The sequence below is a fragment of the Chelmon rostratus genome, chromosome 15 (assembly GCF_017976325.1).
Source record: "Chelmon rostratus isolate fCheRos1 chromosome 15, fCheRos1.pri, whole genome shotgun sequence".
Taxonomy (NCBI): domain Eukaryota; kingdom Metazoa; phylum Chordata; class Actinopteri; order Chaetodontiformes; family Chaetodontidae; genus Chelmon; species Chelmon rostratus.
Window position 1 is genome coordinate 1635592 of NC_055672.1, and position 20211 is coordinate 1655802.

Sequence of the window (20211 nt, forward strand, 5' to 3'; positions counted from 1 at the left end):
CATGTGATTTATAGTTTTATTTTATGATTTTGTTATGTTTTATTTGATTATTTAGGTGATTTTTTGGTATATATTTATATATAATCCATACTGTGCCCTTTGTTGGTGGATTTTATATTTTGGACAAAGTACATTTAGATATTATTATATAAATCTAACAATCACCAAACCGTCCAAGAAACCACCAAGTGTTAAGTTAGCATAAATAATACGTCTATTTATATTTTACACTTTAACGAGAGGAGAAAAGTTTTCTGCCTGATTTCTTTTTTCTTCTCAGAAATAAAATGAAGATTGAGAGCTGATTAGCTTTTAGATTACTTCACTTCCAAAAGATACTGAAAAAATTAGTCATTACATCCTAAAAGTTATGATCTGTGATGCGATTTATTGAATTACTCCAACTCAGTGAACAAATTAACTAAGATAACTTTTGCTACTTTTGGATTAATTTGTCCTCAAAACGTACAGAATATGAGGTCAAACGGGACTTCAAATATTGCATCTGCAAAAATATAAAAATAATTTGATTAATTTATTATCAACATCTGCAGCCACATCAAACTGCTGTTTTAATTTCTGCTTAATTAGGTTTTGGTATTTGCAATATTGAAATCCAGAACGGGCTGACTGCCTTTCAGCACTGATCATGTACCTTGTCTCTGATCTGTGTTAGTGCTGCAGGACTTTGGTCTGAGACGGACCCGCTGTTATCGGTCTGGTTCGGTTCTTCCGGCTGATTCTCTTTGCTCTTCAGCGCCAGCGAGGTCATGTCAATGATCTCCATGACAAAGTCATGCACGTTCTCTTTCTTGCCCTCCTCTACGCCGCATGGATGGAGGGAGGAGGGGGAGGGCAGATGGTTGCAGCAGGAGGAGTGAGAACTGTGCCTTTTTTTGGGAGGCAGGGACGACTCCTTGTCTCTAACCTCCCTCTTCGTCTCCTCCGTCACAAAAGACGAGAATTTGAACTTTTCCTGGATGGTGATGGCCTTTCGTCCCCCGGCCGCCAGCCTGCTGCTTTGCAAGGCATCGTGGGATCTGCAGTCCTCGATGGGTGAGAGGGAAGGAGGCGAGGGGAGGGAGGAGGAGCTGTGACAGGGCAACTCCCCTCTCAGCTGTCCCACTAAAGAGGAAACCCGTTTGGACAGGAAGGGGAGGCGCTCACAGGAGGGTGATGCAGAAAGCTGCTTCGCTGAGTTTGATTCTGTTTTCACGATCAGGTCACTAACATCCTGAACCGACTCCCCTGTTTTGGCAAACACGTAAGACTCCCTCAGTGACTCTCCTTTCTTTGTGAACACACTCGACTCCTCTCGAAGGAGTTCATCATCCTCGTCTTTTCCTTTAAAACAACTCTGGTCAATGTTTCCGTTCTCCACGTCATCCACAAACTGGCTTATGTAGCTTCTTGTTGCGTTCCTCCGGTTCTCCTCCTCTTCTTCCTGCTCTTTATGACCCCTTTTGGTTTTGTTGTTGCCAGCGTTAGTGTCGGTTTCCATTAATTTTGCTGCAGTGCGGTTGAGGAAGCAGTGCTGGTCGTTGTTCTGAGAGGAGGAGGTGAAGGTGGAGGAGAGGTTGGTCCCACACTGCAGCTCATCCCGTAGGCCTGCCTCTGTTTTAGAGGAGGAGGAAGACGAGGTTCGAGGAGATCGGATCCAAGTCTGCAGCTCCCTCTTCATGTACTCCAGTCCCAGGACGTAAGAGCCCTCCATCTCCTCTCCATCATCATCCTCGCCGTCCTCGTTGCCAGAGGAGGCATCGCTCAACCTGTCCTCCTCTTCATCCTCTCCATCCCGAACACCTAGCTCCTCCTCAGTGAGAGTGAGCGTGGAGGAAGACAGAAGATCGCTGTCATCCTCGTCATCATCTGTGCAGGCTGACGTACAAGAGACGTTTACAATCAGGCTCAAACTCGCCGCATCTGTTTCATCCATCCCTTGTCCTCCTCGGCTGTTTCCGTGGCGGCGTTTCCTATGGGAGCTCGAGTTGGCATTGTCAGCCATGGTGGGATCCAGGAAGAGGTGGCGGTGATTTCTGAGCATAGCAAAATCTTCGGAACCCAGAGATGAGTCCTCTGTGCTACTCAGCTCCGTTAACGACGCTGTTGCCGAGCTCTCGTTGATCAGGGATGGCGGCCCTTTACGTGAAGAGCCTGAAATCCCGGAAAGGGGGGCGTGTCGACCACCAAGAGAGGGTGAGGCAGGGAGTCTGCTCCTCTGCGGAGAGCTGCTCCGAAGAGTCATGTCGGAAACACTGCGGGTCATCTTAGCTGCGAGGGGATTCTGGATGTTCTCCAGGCGTTTGAGGAGATCAAGAGTTCTTCGGCTGAGCTCCCCTGAGGACGGTTCTCCTTGTGCACTTTCATTGTTCTTCTGCCTTCCTGGTTCTCCTCCATCCACCTCTCTGCTCTGCCCCAGGTCCAGCTCCCGCAGGCTGGCCAGGCTGCCTCCGGTATCACCATCAGTGCTATGACATGGGGCCAGGCAGCTCTCCAGAGAGGCGCTACGATGCAGCAGGTCTTTGGAGGGAAATAGCTCCACACCCAGAGCCAGAATGGACTCCAGAGAGGAGGTCTGAGATAAAACGGGATTCGATGCCTGGTGGCTGAGAGCAGGAGGCGTTTCCAAACCACTAAACTGGTCAGCTTTGAACTCTATGATGTCACTGTGGGACATAAGGGACTTGGAGGAGTCTCCACCAAGTCCCCCCACCTCAAAGTCAGAGTCGGAGTCAGCGGGAGTCAGGATTCCACGCCCATTGATTAGGATCTCAACCGCCTCCCCTCCTCCTCTCCTCTGCCTCCTCTTTTTCTCCTCCTCTCTGTTCCTTCTGCTCTCACCTCTGACGTCATCCCTTCTCCATCCTCTCTCCTTCACATTCTCCTCTGTTTTGGCTTTTCTTTGGTTGCGCCTGGTGACGTTACCTTTGTGCAGGGCCAAATGACTTCTGTCTACAATTTCATCCTTCCTCTGCTCCTTCTTCTCCTCTTCCTCCTGATCCTCTTCCTCTACCTGGATTTCAGAGTTTGTTGTCGGCGTCTCCGTCTCTCCTGTATCGCTTACAATCCCGCTCTCACTCTCTGACCGTCGACTGCTTGCCGATTGGCCGCTGCCTCTGCCACCCTCTCTCTCGCTCTCCTCATCCCGGTGGTCAACGAGTCTATCTCCTCCTCTGCCGTTCGACATCAAACCTCCCAGGAGGTCTGGGAGGGATTCGATGGAGGAGAATGAGGAGTCCTTACTCAGGCTCTTCAGCAGGAGGTGCTGTTTGCGTTTTCCTGATTTGGTTTTGTGCAGCGAGGAGGAAGCGTGAGGAAACTGAGGCTGTCTGTACAGTTCGACAGTGTGGAGGCTGTACACCTGGTAGATGTTATTGTTGTAAGATGGAAGAGTTTGGGACATGACATTGGGCTGAACCTCTGATGTGGATCCAACCCTCATACTGGACATCATCTCAGGACAAGGACTGGCTGAAACATCGGTTTGCATCCGTTCAGGTTGATTCCCATTGGACAGAACACTATCCGAAGGCATGTTTGATTCTGTGGGGAGGTTGTGCGTAAGGTCAGGTTGTGGTACTTCTTGCGGCTCTGGTTCTGTGATTGTCATATCGGTTTCATCCCATTCCCAGAAGTCATCTGGCGGCAGTGCCACTGGACCAGCTGGGACTGGGCTGATCTGGTGGAGGTCTACTAGACCTGGTTCCAGAAAGTTGCCAGGAACCTGCGGACAAGAGAAAAGACAGAAAAAAATAGTTTCAAATGTTCAGTAAGAATGGAGATGAATCTTGCTAGCTCAGCTGCTAAAGCACAAAGCATGAAACCACAACCTCAGAGGTTTGAATCCAGGCTGTGTGTCAAACCTCTGTTCTGTTTCTACCCTAAAAAGACAAAAATCAGATCATATACTTGGAGGAATTATGTTCTGGAACTTTCTTCATGAGGACCAGTGTGTCCATCCAACCAGTGCTTCTTTAGCTATTGTACAAGTTGCCAGATAAGGTTGCTAGGTTCTAGTTTTGGCCTCTGTGCAGGCCTGACGGTGCCAAACATGGCTACCTCAGTGTAACAACAGGACCACAGGAAGCTGCACACTGTACCAGGCTGTTGTAACCAATAAACTGCTAGTAAGCATATTGTTGAACTTTGGACGGAGCCAGGAGAGCTTCCAGTTTCCAGTGTTTATGCTAAGCTATGCTAACTGCCTCCTGGCACCTGCTCTGCACTTTTAACAAACAGACACTGACATGTTCTCAACTCACTCTCAGGATGCAAAAGAACAAACTTGTTTCTGGAAACTGGTCCACAAAGTAATGTCACGCTATCTTTAACAGGATGGAGAACATTCGAAAACATCTGGAAAACAAAAATAATCCACAACATAATTGTCATCAGACACATCTTGATTCTGTTCGTTATTGTAGATCTGATCTTTAACGTCCTCTGATATGACACTGGAAACATTGCTAGCGTTAGGCTGTGTGTCAAACCTCTGTTCTGTTTCTACCCTAAAAAGACAAAAATCAGATCATATACTTGGAGGAATTATGTTCTGGAACTTTCTTTTTGAGGACCAGTGTGTCCACCCAACCAGTGCTTCTTTAGCTATTGTACAAGTTGCCAGATAAGGTTGCTAGGTTCTAGTTTTGGTCTCTGTGCAGGCCTGACGGTGCCAAACATGGCAACCTCACTGTGACAACATGATCACAGGAGCTTCCAGTTCCAGTTTATGCTAAGCTATGCTAACTGCCTCCTGGCTCCTGCTCTGCACTGACATGTTCTCAACTCACTCTCAGGATGCAAAAGAACAAACTTATTTCTGGAAACTGGTCCACAAAGTAATGTCACGCTATCTTTAACAGGATGGAGAACATTCGAAAACATCTGGAAAACAAAAATAATCCACAACATAATTGTCATCAGACACATCTTGATTCTTAACGTTAGTGTAGATCCGATCTTTACACTGGAAACATTGCTGGCGTTAGGTGGGCATGTGCAAAATGGAACAAATAAAAAAGCATTAATAGAATTCAGCCACTTCTTTGAGATTAAATGATTAATTCGCTGCTGAAAACTTAAGCAATTATTGAGTGTTAAATGTCTTATGTTTCAAAAAACTCCTCCAAGCATTCCTGATCCTGGTGGAGCAAAGTGTCTGATTACGTCTTGTTTCATGTTAATGACAAAAACTTTTAGGACTTAACGACCGTGAGGTCAGATGGTCCGTTCCGACGGAAGCTGAGGTGTGTTGTTGTCAAAGTCGGATAGTTTTCTATTATCATTTAAAGTGCTTGAAATGTTTTATTTTGTGCCATCACACACGGTGGGAGCACAGATGATGTTTCTTCAGATGTCGTGTAGCTTGTTTTTGCAGGAAACTCTTTAAAAAGACGTGTTGAAAGTGCCGCGTCCTTCGTGAGAGCGCCGTCTCGACTCAGGCCTCCGTCTGAAAGAGACACACTGACACCCGGCTCTGACAAAACACGTTCTGTGATCATTTAAAAAAGAGTAAAATCAGCCCACCCCAAAGCAATTGCTCATAAATCTCAACACAAATTATTCCGCTCTGGAACAAAGCGATGAATTATTCAAAAACGACTTCTGAGAGAAAGAGCACGAAGCCGAAAACCCCAAAGTAAATACGTAATCAAAAGCCTTCAGAAAGCTCGGCTGTCTAAAAATATGCTTAGACACAGGAATTCTTCCCTTCCACAGACATAATTATACAAATTGCTCCGCGTCTCGTTAACAAGAGAGGGGGGTAATTCGTATTAGCCATTCATAGCCTATTAATCTAATAAACTAGTTGGCTGTGTGTGTGTGTGTGAGTGTGTGTGTGTGGATATGGGTCTGTGTAATGAATTTCTATTAGATTTGTGTTTATTCCCCTTGTGCTGATAAGGGAGATGGGGGTAATGACTGAACTGGGTTTTGCCACTGCAGACGTATTCAAAAACACATTCAGCGCTCAGGGCAGAGGCTATCAATCAGCCTTATCCAATCAAATCAAGTATTTGATGACCCACAGAAACCTTGTATATAATTTATATCTGTAATTTATCTCATTTCTATAATTTTGTAACAGTTTATAGCTGAATTGCAGGTATTTTTATGACCCCAGACAGTGGAGGGAGGTGACTTCTGGTCACACGGGTTTCAAAAACACATTTTTAAAGCAGAAAATAATTCTAAAGTGTTTTTGGTTCTCCGCCAAAGAGGTAGAGCCGGCAAAGCAGCCAAATTTACCAGTCGAACAGCGGTGGTAATGCCCCCCCCATATTCCTGCAACATGCCAGAGTATTCCTCTGCAAACGGCCGGTCCAGATGTTCCTGAAGCTGACTGGAAACACAGTTTGTGCAGGATTTCATGGCTTCAGATGGTTCAAATGTAATCACACTAAATTTACAGTATCTTCTAGACAAAAACAAGTAGTTTCATCCGACGTCTATGTACCGGTTTCATAAAGCAAGATGTTTTTTAAACATAATGAATGAAGAGGATCATCCACTCTTAAATGTTCAGGTTCAACCGAATCCTCCTCCAACAAGTTTGTTCAGGCTGAACCTGAAGCAAATCTAGAGGTGCAGGTTTGCTGCAGGTGGTGCCCTGACGCTAACGCTAACAATGACCTTTATAAACCTACAGAAGCAGCAGGGAAACAAACAGAAACTGGAGGAAAACGACTGGGGGAACGTTCTGGCGAGCTGCGCTGGAATCTGTCAGGCTGCAAACTGTAACACACAGAAAGTTTTTGAGCTTCCTGCAGCTAAAATCAGTTAGCACACGAGCTCAGACCACTTCAGTTTTAAAACCATTGGGTCTGAATCTTCTCACTGCCGTGCTCACATCGAGCCCAAGCAGAATTTATGGCACAACTGCATTCAGAGTCAATGGAAAGACCTGAATGTGTTCCACTAGATTACTCTACGCAACTTAAGGCCAATATGCGTCAAGGCGAGTTGAAAATGTTGCAGCTGGAGCCCAAAAACTCACAATACAGAGACCAGAGGAAAAAGACGAGAGACTGAGTGGAAATAACAAAGAGGACTGAGCTACCGACGTCGACCAGAGAATCAGCTCTCAGCACGCACAATGTCAACACAAATGCTGCTAGCAAGCTACAGCTAGCATCCGTACAGTCAGTACAAAGGCTGAGGGTGGAGATGTGCTTCAAAAAAAGCAGACTAACAGCGAAAAGCAGTGGGACGCCAGACTTTGCAATCATCAATGCACAAGAATGACGAACAGAAGAAACGACAAGCTGATGGTTTATTTCTCCTGCCAGCCTGAGGCCCGTGGTAGAGGAGAGCTGATGCAGAAAACCAAAAGGGTTCATCCTCTGGGAACCAGGAGTGAGCTGAACGTGATTTGAATGGAGACATGTTAAAATAAACTGTTCCTTACTGTGATTATACTGAACATCGTCGAGGCCCGTTTACAGCTGATCCACGGCCTTAATCGTGGCTGCTGACAGTGTTTGTGTGCGTTTGTGTTTGTGTGCATGCAACAGACCTGTGCAGTGTTTTTTTGGGGGGGTGAAAACGGAAAACTTTTTTCCCATTAGCTCTGGTTTGACTGCTCCCATTTGTTAGCATAGCATCTGCTGGAAGGCCCAAGGAGAGCGGAGCTATCTAGCAGCGTGTGGGTGATTATTCATGTGCCGGCGCTCCTCCAGGAGCTGCCGCTGCTGCCGGAGTCTCTGCTGGCTCTCTGCTGCACCAGTTGTCAAAGAGCTGAGGGAGCCCGGCATCACCGGTCTGATTCAAAACGAATAGAAGCGCACAGATAAATCACCTCTCCATGCAGAGTGGAGCAGCAGACAGGCTGCTTTGAATGTAATTGCAAACGGTGAATGAAAACCTCCATATGTTGCTCTTAACTCAGCTCTGAAATATATTTCATAATCGCGAGGAAAGTGTTATAAAATATAATTTCCATATATTACATTCGACTACCAGGTACTTAGTGAAACCTCATCCTCACAACACCCCGCCGCTTTAATTTAGACTCATTTACATCAAATAAAAGATAAAACAGGATGCTTCATCTGCTTTCTGAAGAACAGAACATGTGCAAGAAGTCAGTGAACAAAGAGAGAAGAAAATATACGTCTCATACTGTAAAACACGTCTGATACAACATGTTCTGAAGCACATAACCTTCTGTGGAGAGAGTGCTACTATCATGAGGTCACCCTCAGGCCCCCAGACAAGATATCTGATATCTAACAGGCCTGATCTCTCGTGATATTGGTTTGATATTGATCTGTGTGTCCGTCCAAGACATTTCAGATCAAGACGTCCAAACAAATACTCCAAATACTGCCTTTAAATCTGTTGGTTATTCATGATCCTCAGAGGATGAATCTTAAAGGAACAGTGTGACTTTTTGGGAAATACATTTATTTGCTAATATAAAATACAAATACAAGGCTACAGTTTCAAACTATTCCTTCGATGCTTTTGTAAACTCCCGATCTTCCCTCTCGTCCCAGCAAGCACTATCGATTATCAATTAATCTATTGATTGTTATTTTTCCTTTAATTTAAAAATAATGTCAAGAAGTAGTGAAAGATGTTCTCGGTGACGTAGTTAAATGCAACCATGTCTCCAAAAACACCAGAATCAATCATTTCCAATCAAACAGTTTCCTGAAGTGTTCCTGAGTCCAGGTATTAATCTCTTTATCCAATCATGTGTTCACAAAGTGTTGACCCTCGCTCCATCCTCGCTGTGAACCACTGAGCCTTTCAATCATGATGCTATCACCTGTTGCCAATCAACCTGTTTACCTGTGGAATGATCCAAACAGGTGTTTTTGGAGCGTTCCACATCTTTCCCAGTCTTTAGTTGCTCCTGTCCCAACTTGTTTGAAACGTGTTGCTGCATCAGATTCAGAATAAGCAGATATTTACAAAAATCAATGAAGCTGATGAGTAAAAACATTAAATATATTGACTTTGTGCTGTTTTCAGGTGAGTTTCTGTCAGAAAGGATCAACAGGTGATCACATCCTGTTATATTTAGGTTTTAAATAGTATCCCAACATTTTTGGAAATGTTAAGAAGGTGGAACCAGAGAATCTTTCAGGTTTTTCTTTGTTAAATGACTCAAAGTTTGTCGCTTTAAGATCTTTAGATCAGCTTTGGATTCAGTTGTGGTTCCAACACTTTAAACATTGGTTTGGCACATCAGATTCAGTGTTGGATTGTTTTTATTCCAACCTGTCGGACTGTTTCTGTGGCCACTGGTGACTTTAAATCCTCAACCTTTCATTTCCCCTCTGGAGAGCCTCAAGGCTCAGTCCTTGGCCCTTTATGATTCTCCATTTATATGCCACCTCACAGTAAAATCTTTCAAAGGTACAACATCAGTTTCCACTTTCAGGTGGACAACACAGGTGGACCACATTTCAACAACACAACTGCTCAACATACAACCTAAAAAAACTTTCTCCAGATAAATCAGAAGCCATTATCATTAGTCCACTTCCCTCCAGCGAGCTCTTCATCACTCAGTTGTATCTCTAACCTGTTGGATCAAAACCCACTAGAATCTCTCCAGACTTCCACCAGTTCAAAATGCTGCTGCAAACTGCTCACAGAGGGATAATAATAAGAAAAATAAGTAGAAACCTGAAAACCAGAGGAGACCAAATGTTTTTGTTTTAAATTGAAATGAATTGTAAATTGAAATATGGGAGTATTTTCTGTGTTCTCACTTCATTTAAACTGCACCAGCTTACTTTTAAACTGTTTTTCTTGAACCCATTATTCTTCTTCTACTTCACTTGTTTTTACTGTTTACCTCTATTTACCTTTACGTCATCACTGCATCAATTCTACCTTTATGTATAATTAATCAGGTCATTTCTCATCCTTTCATGTGTTCATGAAGCACAAGTAACTTGGTTTTGAGACAATAAATAAACTATTATTGTTTTTATTAAATGTCCCATGAAAACATCTGAGTCCCACTGATTATGTGCTGTAATCAGATTACTGTGAGCCTGTAAACTCAGCCGTGGACACGAGTGAACGAACAGATGAACACGGGTATGTAGACGTCACACACCCACACACCCACACACACACACACACACACACACACACACACAGCAGCAGCAGCCATTTGTACGCGAGCGAGCAGACTCATTTACACAAACACTCTCTCAGACACACACACATGCACACGGAGCGACCAGGAGAGGACAATCGTTTTATCACCGAGCAGAAGTGTTCATTTATAAGCTAAACCACCCAGATATATGCCTCTCCGCTTCTTCCTCTCTCTGCACTTCATTCCTCCTCTCCCTCCTTCCTGCTCTCTCTCTTTATTCCTCTCCCATCCCCAGGAGAAGTGAAATTACTCTCCAGCCAGGCAGCGAGGTCAAAGTGTCTGGCCTCTGTTATTTGTCTTCTCCTCCTCTACAATATAAGTGTGTGTGTGTGTGTGTGTGTGTGTGTGAATGTAGGAGAGAGAGAGGGAGAGAGATCGAGCAGCACATGTACAGCAGCATTAGGCTGATTCTCACTGAGTTTCAACACTCATAAACGAGCCCACAGATTCTGAGCCGCTCATCCCGTTCAAAGGCTTTTGATGCTTTTTAATTCAGTTTAATTCAGTTCAATGCTGTTTTATCCCCGAGGACGTATTTGCACAGATGCAGCGGCTCGTTCGAACTGCCAAACAAAGGCACATCTGGAAGTTACTGTGAAAGAAGCCGTAAGATCGGCTTCGTTAGCGCTCGTTGTGGAACTGCCCGGGCATCGTTAATTATCGGACTGAAAGGTCCCAAACTCTGTCTGAGGTTTAACAGAAGCAGCTCAGACCAGTGAAACCAGTGAAAGCAGTGAAAGCAGTGAAAGCAGGTACGACAGAGCTGTTGAATCACCAGGATAATCTGATGTTTTGTGTGTCACATCATCATTGGAGGCAGAAAAACTGACCAGCCCACTGAACTTTGCTGATGACAGGGCAGGTGAATATGTTCTATCAGTATGATAAACGTATGACGGGCACCATGGTGATATCTGTGACATCCCTTTTTGTTTGTTTCTGGTTGGTTGGTTTGTTTTTTGGATACTTGATTTTTTTTCTCTCTTGCACCAATAAATTTACAAAATATTTGCACATTAGATACGAAACTGTATCTCAAAAAAACTCCAATAAACAAAAGAAAAGAAAAAAAAGACGCCACAAAATGTGTTAAATCAAAGAAATGGTCCATGCTGTGTCTAAATCTCATCCTGAGAGTTTGGAGAAGCTGTGATTTAATCTATCATCTAAACTTTCAGATACGTTTCAGCCACTTGTTTTTATGCACATTTTCAATTTACACAGAAAAAAGCTGACAAACAGCGCAGATTTGTAGAATAAAAAGGAAAAAGCTGATGTTGTGCTGGAGTCTGGAAACAGACTGATGATGCTGCTGCCTCTCGCCTGTTAACAGAGCAGAACATCCTTTACTAAAAACCCAAAGACACGCCCTTATTTTGTCGAGAACCGCGACCATAATGATCACACGGTTCACATGAATCAGCGGAGGACAAATCATCAAGTCATCTGAGGTTGGAAACAACAATGTAATGATTTATCACATTTGACGGGAGACAGTTAGAAATCTTGTTTTGTCTTGAATACCTTTTTTTTCTTTTTTTTAAATGTGTTAAATAGAACGAATGATTGTCTGGAATTAAATCTTAGACCAGATCCTGAGGTTGTGAGATGTTGTCTGGTTCCAGCTTTGTGTTTAAAAAAAACTTTGAGTATTTATCTGTCTTTCCTGCTTCGCTCCTCCCCTCCTCCTCCTCTCTGGTCCCTCCTTCCTCCTCCCTCTGAGCTGCAAACACATCGCTATCCGTCAATTAATTACTGGCAATCAATAAAGTGTCCTGGTGCATGTGTGTGTGTGTGCACGTGCGCTCACATACACATGACACTCAGTGTGTTTCTACATGTATGTTTTTCCATCAGTATCTGTGTGTGTGTGTGTGTTTGTGCAGTTTTTGTGCAGCTAAGTGTGTGTTACTTTGTGTGTTTACTGAGCAGCTTTTTATGCTTCCATAGGTGTGACTGTTTGTGTGTGTGTGTGTGTGTGTGTGTGTGTAAAACCCTTCACCTCATATTCAAATGCAGCTCTCCTTCTGTCTCTATAGAACCATATTCATCACTATTAGACATCCATAACAGCTCCACTCTGCAGCTTCTCTGTGCCTCCACGTTGCATCAGCTGAATAAAGCACTCAGCTCTCTCTCTCTGCTCTCTCTGAGCCTCGTTTGGCCGGACCGGCTCGCCTCTGGACGGCTCCCTAGTGGGCGATACGACTCTTAACGCATCGACACACGAGCTGCGCGTGTGCTGAGCTGACATCCTGCGGCTCGTACCTGAGACGTGGAACCTGAGTCGCCTCGTAGGCTGAATATTTCTAATAAGACAAACCTTTTGGTGGCGTGCCGTCATGGCGGCAGACACGTGTGGCGTTGTGATATGCAAACTGTTAAAACCCTGTTTGGTTTGCAGAGGAAGTGGCAGGAAACAGTGTTTCTGTGTCAGGACTCGTTTTATCAGCTGGCTGCTTGTGAAGCGTTTGGTTCAGACGTTTAGAGTCGACGTATGTAGATTCAGCCTCTGCAGGCTTTTAAAAATCAGAACAGACAAAGAGAGCTTTGCACTGATAGAGGGGGAGCATCAGAATGGAGGTGACAGTGGGACATCCCTCTGCCGCTCCATCAATCTTCAGATATCTTTATCTGATCAAAACTACTGGCCAAACTGTCATGATATGAGCTGTGGATATTCACCCTGACCTTTGACCCCTGACCTCTGACCACAGGCCCTCCTATTTAGACTTATGTATGCTAATAGGAACAGTATGTTGATAGAAAGAAGAAAAAACAATGTATGGTTTGTTAGGAAGATAATGCATGTTGCTGATCAGTATTTGGTGTTGAAAATGATGAAAAGACTGAAAAAACTGAAGAATTTCTCAAAGTTTATAAGGAAATGAAAGCTACTAACTTCCTGGAAACCATCTATGAGTTAGTGGCCAACAACTTTTGTTGCAATTTAATAGAGATTGACAAATACATAAACACGGATGTCATCGGCATAGAAAAGATAAGTGACGCATCAAAGCAGCGGATGATTTGCTTTAAAGGGAGCGTGAAGATGAGCAATAAGAGAAGGCCAATAACTGACCCCTGAGGAACTCCACAGGTCAGAGGAGCTCAGTCAGATGCTTCGTCATCCAATATCAAAACCCAGGAAAGAAGTGAGTGAGAGGAGTTCTTCCTCATTACTGGCCCTGTATGACTGCAGCCTCTTCATCGTGGGATCAACATCCAAACAGTGTTTCTTACCTGACAACGACCAAACGAACACCTGAATAACATTAATTTTGTTGTCTTTTGCTGCCCAGTTCATGCTCGTATCATAATTTGCGCTTTGTTCCGGAGTTGATGCTTATTTCACAAAACATTATGACGGCGTCTCGGGTTGTAAAGAATGTTCCGGAACTAAACGCCGCGGCTTCAATCGCAGCACCATCTGTCTTTCACGCTGCATCTTAGCATCAAATCAAACTGTGACATGCTCACTGAGTGTAACAGTGCGTCAGCTGACTGCCTGCAGTGCTGAGTGAAGGATGTAAAGTGTAAATGTCAGGGCGCTCTAACCTGCTGCTCTCCCAGCTCTCTCTTCAGTCTGTTCTGCCACTGCAGCGCCTGCATCACGATCGCCTCCCACCTCCTCTCCAGGTTGATTGACAGCAGCTGCAGGGCCTCCCAGTGCTGCTCCGCCTCTGGGCCCACCTCCGCCATGGGGCCCGACTGTCCCAGAGGTGGGAGTGTGGAAACAGTTTTGTCAGAATTATAAAGGCTATTAGCATGCTAATCATATGATTAAATCCACGATTTTAACAATGAACAACAATATAATTCCTGTCTCAAGGTTAAGCTGATTTATGAGGGTTTGTCACTGATTGTGTTGTGTGAAAGAACAAAAACTCTAACATCGAGCTAAATTTACTGGAAAGATTACACTAAAAACTTCCTGCTGTCTGCTGCTGGTGCCAGTTTCAAGTCTTCTGAGTCGTCAGAGTCAAATCCAGCTGAAGTCACACATCACGGGCGATAAAGCCAAAGTGGTCCTTGATTTTGTCGAGTCAATTAGTGATTTTTGAAGTACCTGGCTCTGCTGCAGCAGCTTCTGGCAGAGTTTCAGGACGGAGGAGACTCCTCGGCGTCGGGCTCGCACCTCCGAACACAGAGACTGATGACGAGGAGGAGAAAAACCACAAGACAGAACAACGGTCAGAAAAATGCAGTTTTTATAAATCTGATACAAACACAGGAAAGATTCAGCTGATTCAACCCTCGTATTGTCTTCCATCTGCTCTGCACCTTTTGTCTCAAAATTGGCCCGGTCTGGTTTGACTGCTTGTAAAGCATGAAGCATAAAATAATCATCAAATTCTGTGTTGAACCTTTTTAGTCAACTTGTTTCCGACACATCAACATATATTTTACACTTATTTTTGTAATGTTTGATATAAAAGATGTAATTTATAAAAAAGTACACTTCATTTTTTATTAAAAAAAACAGAAATTCTGATTATTTTGACTATGGTTATGATCTGACGCACATAAATTGATGTATTATCACAGACTGGCACATGTCAAAGTTTAGTCAGGACACTGTTTTGAAATAATGTAAAATTTTTTAATGGCAGCAAATAGTCACACCTGACCCGGTGTGGTTTGACTGTTTATAAAGCATGAAGTATAAATGTGTGTGTGTGTGTGTGTGTGTGTGTGTTTATTGTACTGGAAAGCACAATAGTATGATCCATTATACCACTTATTGTTGCCGGGTCAAATTTGACCGGGAAGACATAATTCAAAGAATATAGTCATAATTAATTTTACTTGCAGAGAGCATAGTATGGAACCATCCATGTCATTTTCAAGAAATTATATGAGAGAAAAACATAGTTATGATATGCAAACACTCGAAAACGGGTCACACAACAGGAGGGTTAAGCTCATGAGCCATCGTTCAGGTCTCGTCACTGTCTGGTGACACTAACTCTTTAACATCTGTAGTAAACAGGAATGCACGTTTCAATAAGCAGTGACAGCCTCCTTTAAAAGCCACCAAACCCTCCTACAGAAACTCAACCTGCATCAAAGGACAACGTAAAGAAAAAGAGTTCACATTTCAATGCAACAAACTGAACGGTAATTCTGCTTTCGTACAGACCTGAGATCAGACAGACAGGTTGGAAACAAACCTCCAGCTTTGTGTCAGAAAGGCTTGTTCCTGCACAGTTTTTTCTGTGCAATGAGGGATTATGAGTAATATTTCAGGACTGTTTACTTGCTTCTGTCCGATCATCTCACTGCTTTTGCAGACTTTGTTGTGTCATTCATTCGCTCAGTAGGTCTTGTAGTCGTGATAAAGCAGAATGATCCTTTAAACCGCTACAAAAAAACAAACAAATAAGAGCTAAAGTTGTTTTTATTTATTTCCTCAATTCTCCACAGTTCAGTGCAGTTAAATTCAGGTCATTCATAACAATTCATTAGCATAAAGTCAAATTCAGCACACAGATCCTTGATCAGCAGTAACGGCGCATAAAATAAATGACAACAGCCAATATTCCCCCTCTGCTTCCCGCTCTGCGTCTGTCTAATAAATGCAAAACAGAGGAAAAAAGAAACACGAGGATTGGCAGCGCCTATTATAAATCACTATATGCTGATGAGCCTCCACACGCAAAGGTCAGTGAGTGTGTGTGTGTTTGCATGTTTGAATGTTTACTCATGCAGGCGTGTGCACAAGTGTGTGCAGATGTGAGTGTGTGCGCAAACATATGCATGCATTTCTGAGTGTGTGTGTGTGTGTGTGTGTGTGACAGAGAATAGAGGGGACAGTCTTACTCCTCTGCTGCAGAGACCAAACACGTCCGAGCCCCAAACTATTTATGCTAATCCTGCCCGCTCGCTGAAAAGCACTTCCTTTACATTTTCTTTACATTTTTCCAATAAATATTAAACACCATTACAATGAAATGGGATTCTCTTACTCTCTCTCTCCTTTCTGCATGCACACACACACACACACACTCTGCCTCTTTCTCACACACACTCGACTCTTCTTCTCCTGTCTTTCATCTCCTCTTTCTCGCTCTCTTCAGTTTAGCATATTTGTGGCTCGCCCGGTTGTCTAAACAGGAGATGGGGATGCAGAATACAGCAGACAGGATCAAGAGGACAAGCCTGGTGTGTGTTTGTGTGTGTGTGTGTGTGTGTGTGTGTGAGGCTGCAGATAAATTTATTCCAAACAGGAGGTGTGTATTACGTTGAAGGAGGAGGCTCTAAACAACAACAAAACGACTGAGTGATACTCGCTCTGCGCCAAATAACTGCAGCAGACAGCGAGGGGGGAGCGCGGGAAGATGAATTAAACTAGATTGAAGCTGGAACAATAATTCAGCATGTTAGAGTCTGAGGACGACGGTCATAACTCTGAAATCTGCTCCGCGACGTCCACAAAGTCTGCTTCAATAACAGAAAGTCTGACACATTGACTGAGGAAGGTTTTTACTGGAGATAAGACCTGCAGGCCTGAAAAAAGTTCCTCACATCAGCCATCCGCCTGGATTGATTTTATCCACCAGGTAATTGCATAACTTTGACATCACAGTCAGCAAACATGACAATAAATGATCGCAGCTTAACGGGCCGTCAGACGGAACTGATTCGCTTCGATATCTAATCAATACGGTCGTCTACGCAGGCCGCATAGTGGCTCAGACAACACCGCCGCTTCTAACGGCGACCCAAAGTTGTACGTCTATTTTCTACAACTTAACGCATAACTACATGTATTCTGTTCTCAGGACGCAGCAGCACTGCGAGCAGGGTGGAGACACTGACGGAGGAAGCCAATCATTCGCTCTGATCATTGAACAGCAGTACGGAGATCTGTGTTCAGAATGAGGTTTTGGTCGTATCTCATGCACGCTGGTGCACGCTCGCATACGTTCATGAAGTTAATGCACTCGAGGAAACACACGAATAAACTGGAAGTGGACAGAAGTTTTTGTTAAGTGGCCAGTATTTGAGAATTTATGTCTTAGTTTTCATTTACCAACAAAAATAACACCATTTTTTCCTGTTTTATCTCTATGGAAAGAATTTAAAAAACCCTTTTTTTCAGCAGATAAGACCGATGTAAATACTGATAAATATAATTTCTATCATCATTCAGCAGTAGCATGATGGTTTGGTTCTTCAGATGGGAAAAGTTTTTCTCTGGGAGTTTATTTCCAGGCAGAGAAGAGAACGAGAGAATCCTAAGTCTCTATTGTTTCTGCACTGCTGGTTTTTATTCACTGATCCCTCTTTCTCTCTCTCTCTCTCTCCGGCGGGTCAGGCCTGGTTGGGCCCATATTGACTCAGAGGGCTCTACAGACACAGTCGGACAAATATTTGCTAAAAAGCTTTTCTTCCAAAATACATGGAAAGCCATGGAGTGGCTGCAGAGAAAGAGACGGAGGATGTGGAGGCAGTGCTGAGAAGACAGAAATGCAGAAAACAAGATACAAGAAAACGACACAGGTCGGCGGAGAGGAGGAGGAGGAGGAGGAGGAGAGGGAGTGTGAAGAGAGATAGAAGATTAAAGTGAGTTATAAAGGTGAGATAAAGGGGGACAGACAGACAGACAGAAAGAGAGAGACGATAAAGACAAGACGCGAGAGAGAAATTAAAAACAAGTGCTAATTTGCTAACATGTGAGAAGCTGCTGGAGCTCGAGGTTCAGCTCTGAGAGGTTAATGTCCATCATGAAGGTCAGATCACACACACACTCACTGAGTTTCCACCTCACGAATCATCCAGACAAACGGACACACTGGACCAGTTTGTCTGGTGCTCGCTGCTTCGCAAACCTGCCTGCAGAACACCGTCTCTGTCAGAATGTGGTCTGTGAAAGCTGCTTGTTGGGAATCCAAACTCTGCCAAAGTGCATTAAATCATTCAAGCACGTTCGTCCTGCAGCTCATCCAGGTTAGCTTTGCAGCTGTGATGATGTTTAAGGTTTGCCGTCATCGTCACCGCGAGCTCTCTCGCTCTGCATCTGCTTTGGTTTTCCTGACAGTGAAATCACCAACTGCATGTACCTGAATGCAACATGCACCAATGTGCATGCTGCATTCAGGGACCACTCAGAAGGAGTTTTATTACACAAAAAAGTAACTGCTATCTAGAGATTTTTCTTCATTTATGAACGACCTTGATGCTCTTGTTGGTCTGGAGGCCAGAGGTTCTCCACCCTCTGTACTGTGCATGAGACACTGAGGGGTGTGACCAAACATTGGTATTTAACGCCCTGCCTATGAGAACGGGACTATAAGGGATCCCCTGCAGGGCGTCTGGGCCACCTTGCTCAGCCTGACGACCACCATCATGGATTAGTGGATTGTTTTTATGAGTCGCTATCAAAGCTCTAAAAAGAGGTTAAACAAAAACCGAAGACCCTGTAAGAACCGTGGCAGGACCCCTCGGTTCTCTCCAACCCGTGGAGGAGTCGCTACGTTGCGTTCAAGGTCGACCAACAGGAGAGGCAGGAAAAAGAACAAGTGATGTCTTTATCTCGTCGTTTGTTTTCTCTCTCTCTCTCTTCATTTATTTCTCTGTCACTCAACACGCTCGTTCAGGAAGGGTGACCGACTCAGGATAAACAAAGAGGAGAGGATCCGCTCTCCTCTTTCTCTAATTCCACCTTCCCTCCCTTTCTCCTCCTTCTCTCTGCCACTCCATCCCCCTCTCCTTCATTCTTAAATCTTCCTCTCCTAAAAACAAAATCCTCTTAACTCTCCTCCACCTCCTCATCTCCACAATCTAATTACCGAGACCTGCCGTGAAGAGAGGGATGGAGGGAGGGAGGAGAGGATGGAAGATAGAGGAGAGTGGAGGTTGTTAGCGTGGTTGCTATTGCTACTTTGTTGATTCTAGTGACGATTCGATGCCTTTCAGCTCCGATCCACAAACATCAGTTAAAAACATCAGTGAGGAATGTTTTTCTGCTAACTCACCTTTCATTTCACAGAAGAAGCTCAACTTCTCAGATTTTCACTGCTAAACACAAGCAGCTGTACAACAACTTTGTCAAATGCGATGAGACGTTCAATGCCAGCTTTCAGCACCAAAAACATGCTCAGGTTTGTTACGCAGGCTTGGAAATGGCAAATATGGAGGGATAGAAAGGAAAATTATCTGAAAAAGAAAGAAAGAAGACTGAGAAAAGAGCAGTTCTCCAACCAAAGACCCTCTCAGGGTTCGAAAAGTCACTGTCGCACCGCGAGTCATGGACATAACGAGCGTCAGAGCACATTGTGTCTGAAAGGCCTCGATGCTGAGATCACGTCACATCATTCAGGTCGTAATAAGTTGTTCACATCAGCCTCTGAGCCACAGAACTACAGCAGTGTCCACAAAGGGGGGTGCAGACAGACTGGACTGCAGCAGGAAGAAGCAGGAGACTCAACACAAGGTGACGTGATGCAGAGTCGCTGCATCGGAGACGTGAGCTGTTCAGGGTCGTACCTGAAGTTATTTTAACAGGTTAACAGTGAGGGAAAGACAGAGGAAGGGATGAATGAAGATAAAAAACAAGCAAAAGGAAAAGACAGAAAGACATGAAAGAGAGAGACACATTAAGAAACAGACAGACAGAGAAAGAAAAACAAAGGACGAGGAGGAAAGAAGACAAGGACGAAGTGCAAAGTGAGGAGAGACAGAAATAAGGAGAGACGAGGAGAGAGAGAGAGGAGGAGAATTTGGGCTGCTTGCGTGGTGACCCAGTGGATATTTCAATCAATTACCATTAATTAGAAATCTCTGATTAATTCTATTTGTTGATTAAGTCAATTAAAACCACAAGCACTCGTTATCGCACAACGAGCCTAATGAATTCCTGTCGACAATTTGTTCCCACACACATATTCCCTCTGCCGCTGCTAATACCGCCTACAGCTAGCCAAACTTTGTCGTTTGCATACTCTCCTCCTCGTCTGTCTGCCTTCCTGCAGTGTTTCTCTCCCTCTTCCTCCTCTCCTCTGCTCTCTTTCCTTGGCTCATCAGCTCTCGGTTACGTCTTTACTCCTCCGTTTCACTTCTTCTATCTGTCCAGGTTGATTTGT

General features: G+C 44.2%; 1 protein-coding gene across 1 annotated transcript in view; it reads right to left on the bottom strand.

Moving 5' to 3' along the window:
• Positions 1-20211, bottom strand: part of akap6 (A kinase (PRKA) anchor protein 6) — a 152434-nt gene that overhangs the window by 6838 nt on the left and 125385 nt on the right. The window contains exons 17-19 of the mRNA XM_041954505.1: positions 14193-14276; positions 13682-13834; positions 656-3724 (exon numbers count right to left, since the gene is read on the bottom strand). Of these exons, the coding sequence (XP_041810439.1) occupies positions 656-3724; positions 13682-13834; positions 14193-14276 (3306 nt within the window). The remainder of the gene's footprint in view (positions 1-655; positions 3725-13681; positions 13835-14192; positions 14277-20211) is intronic.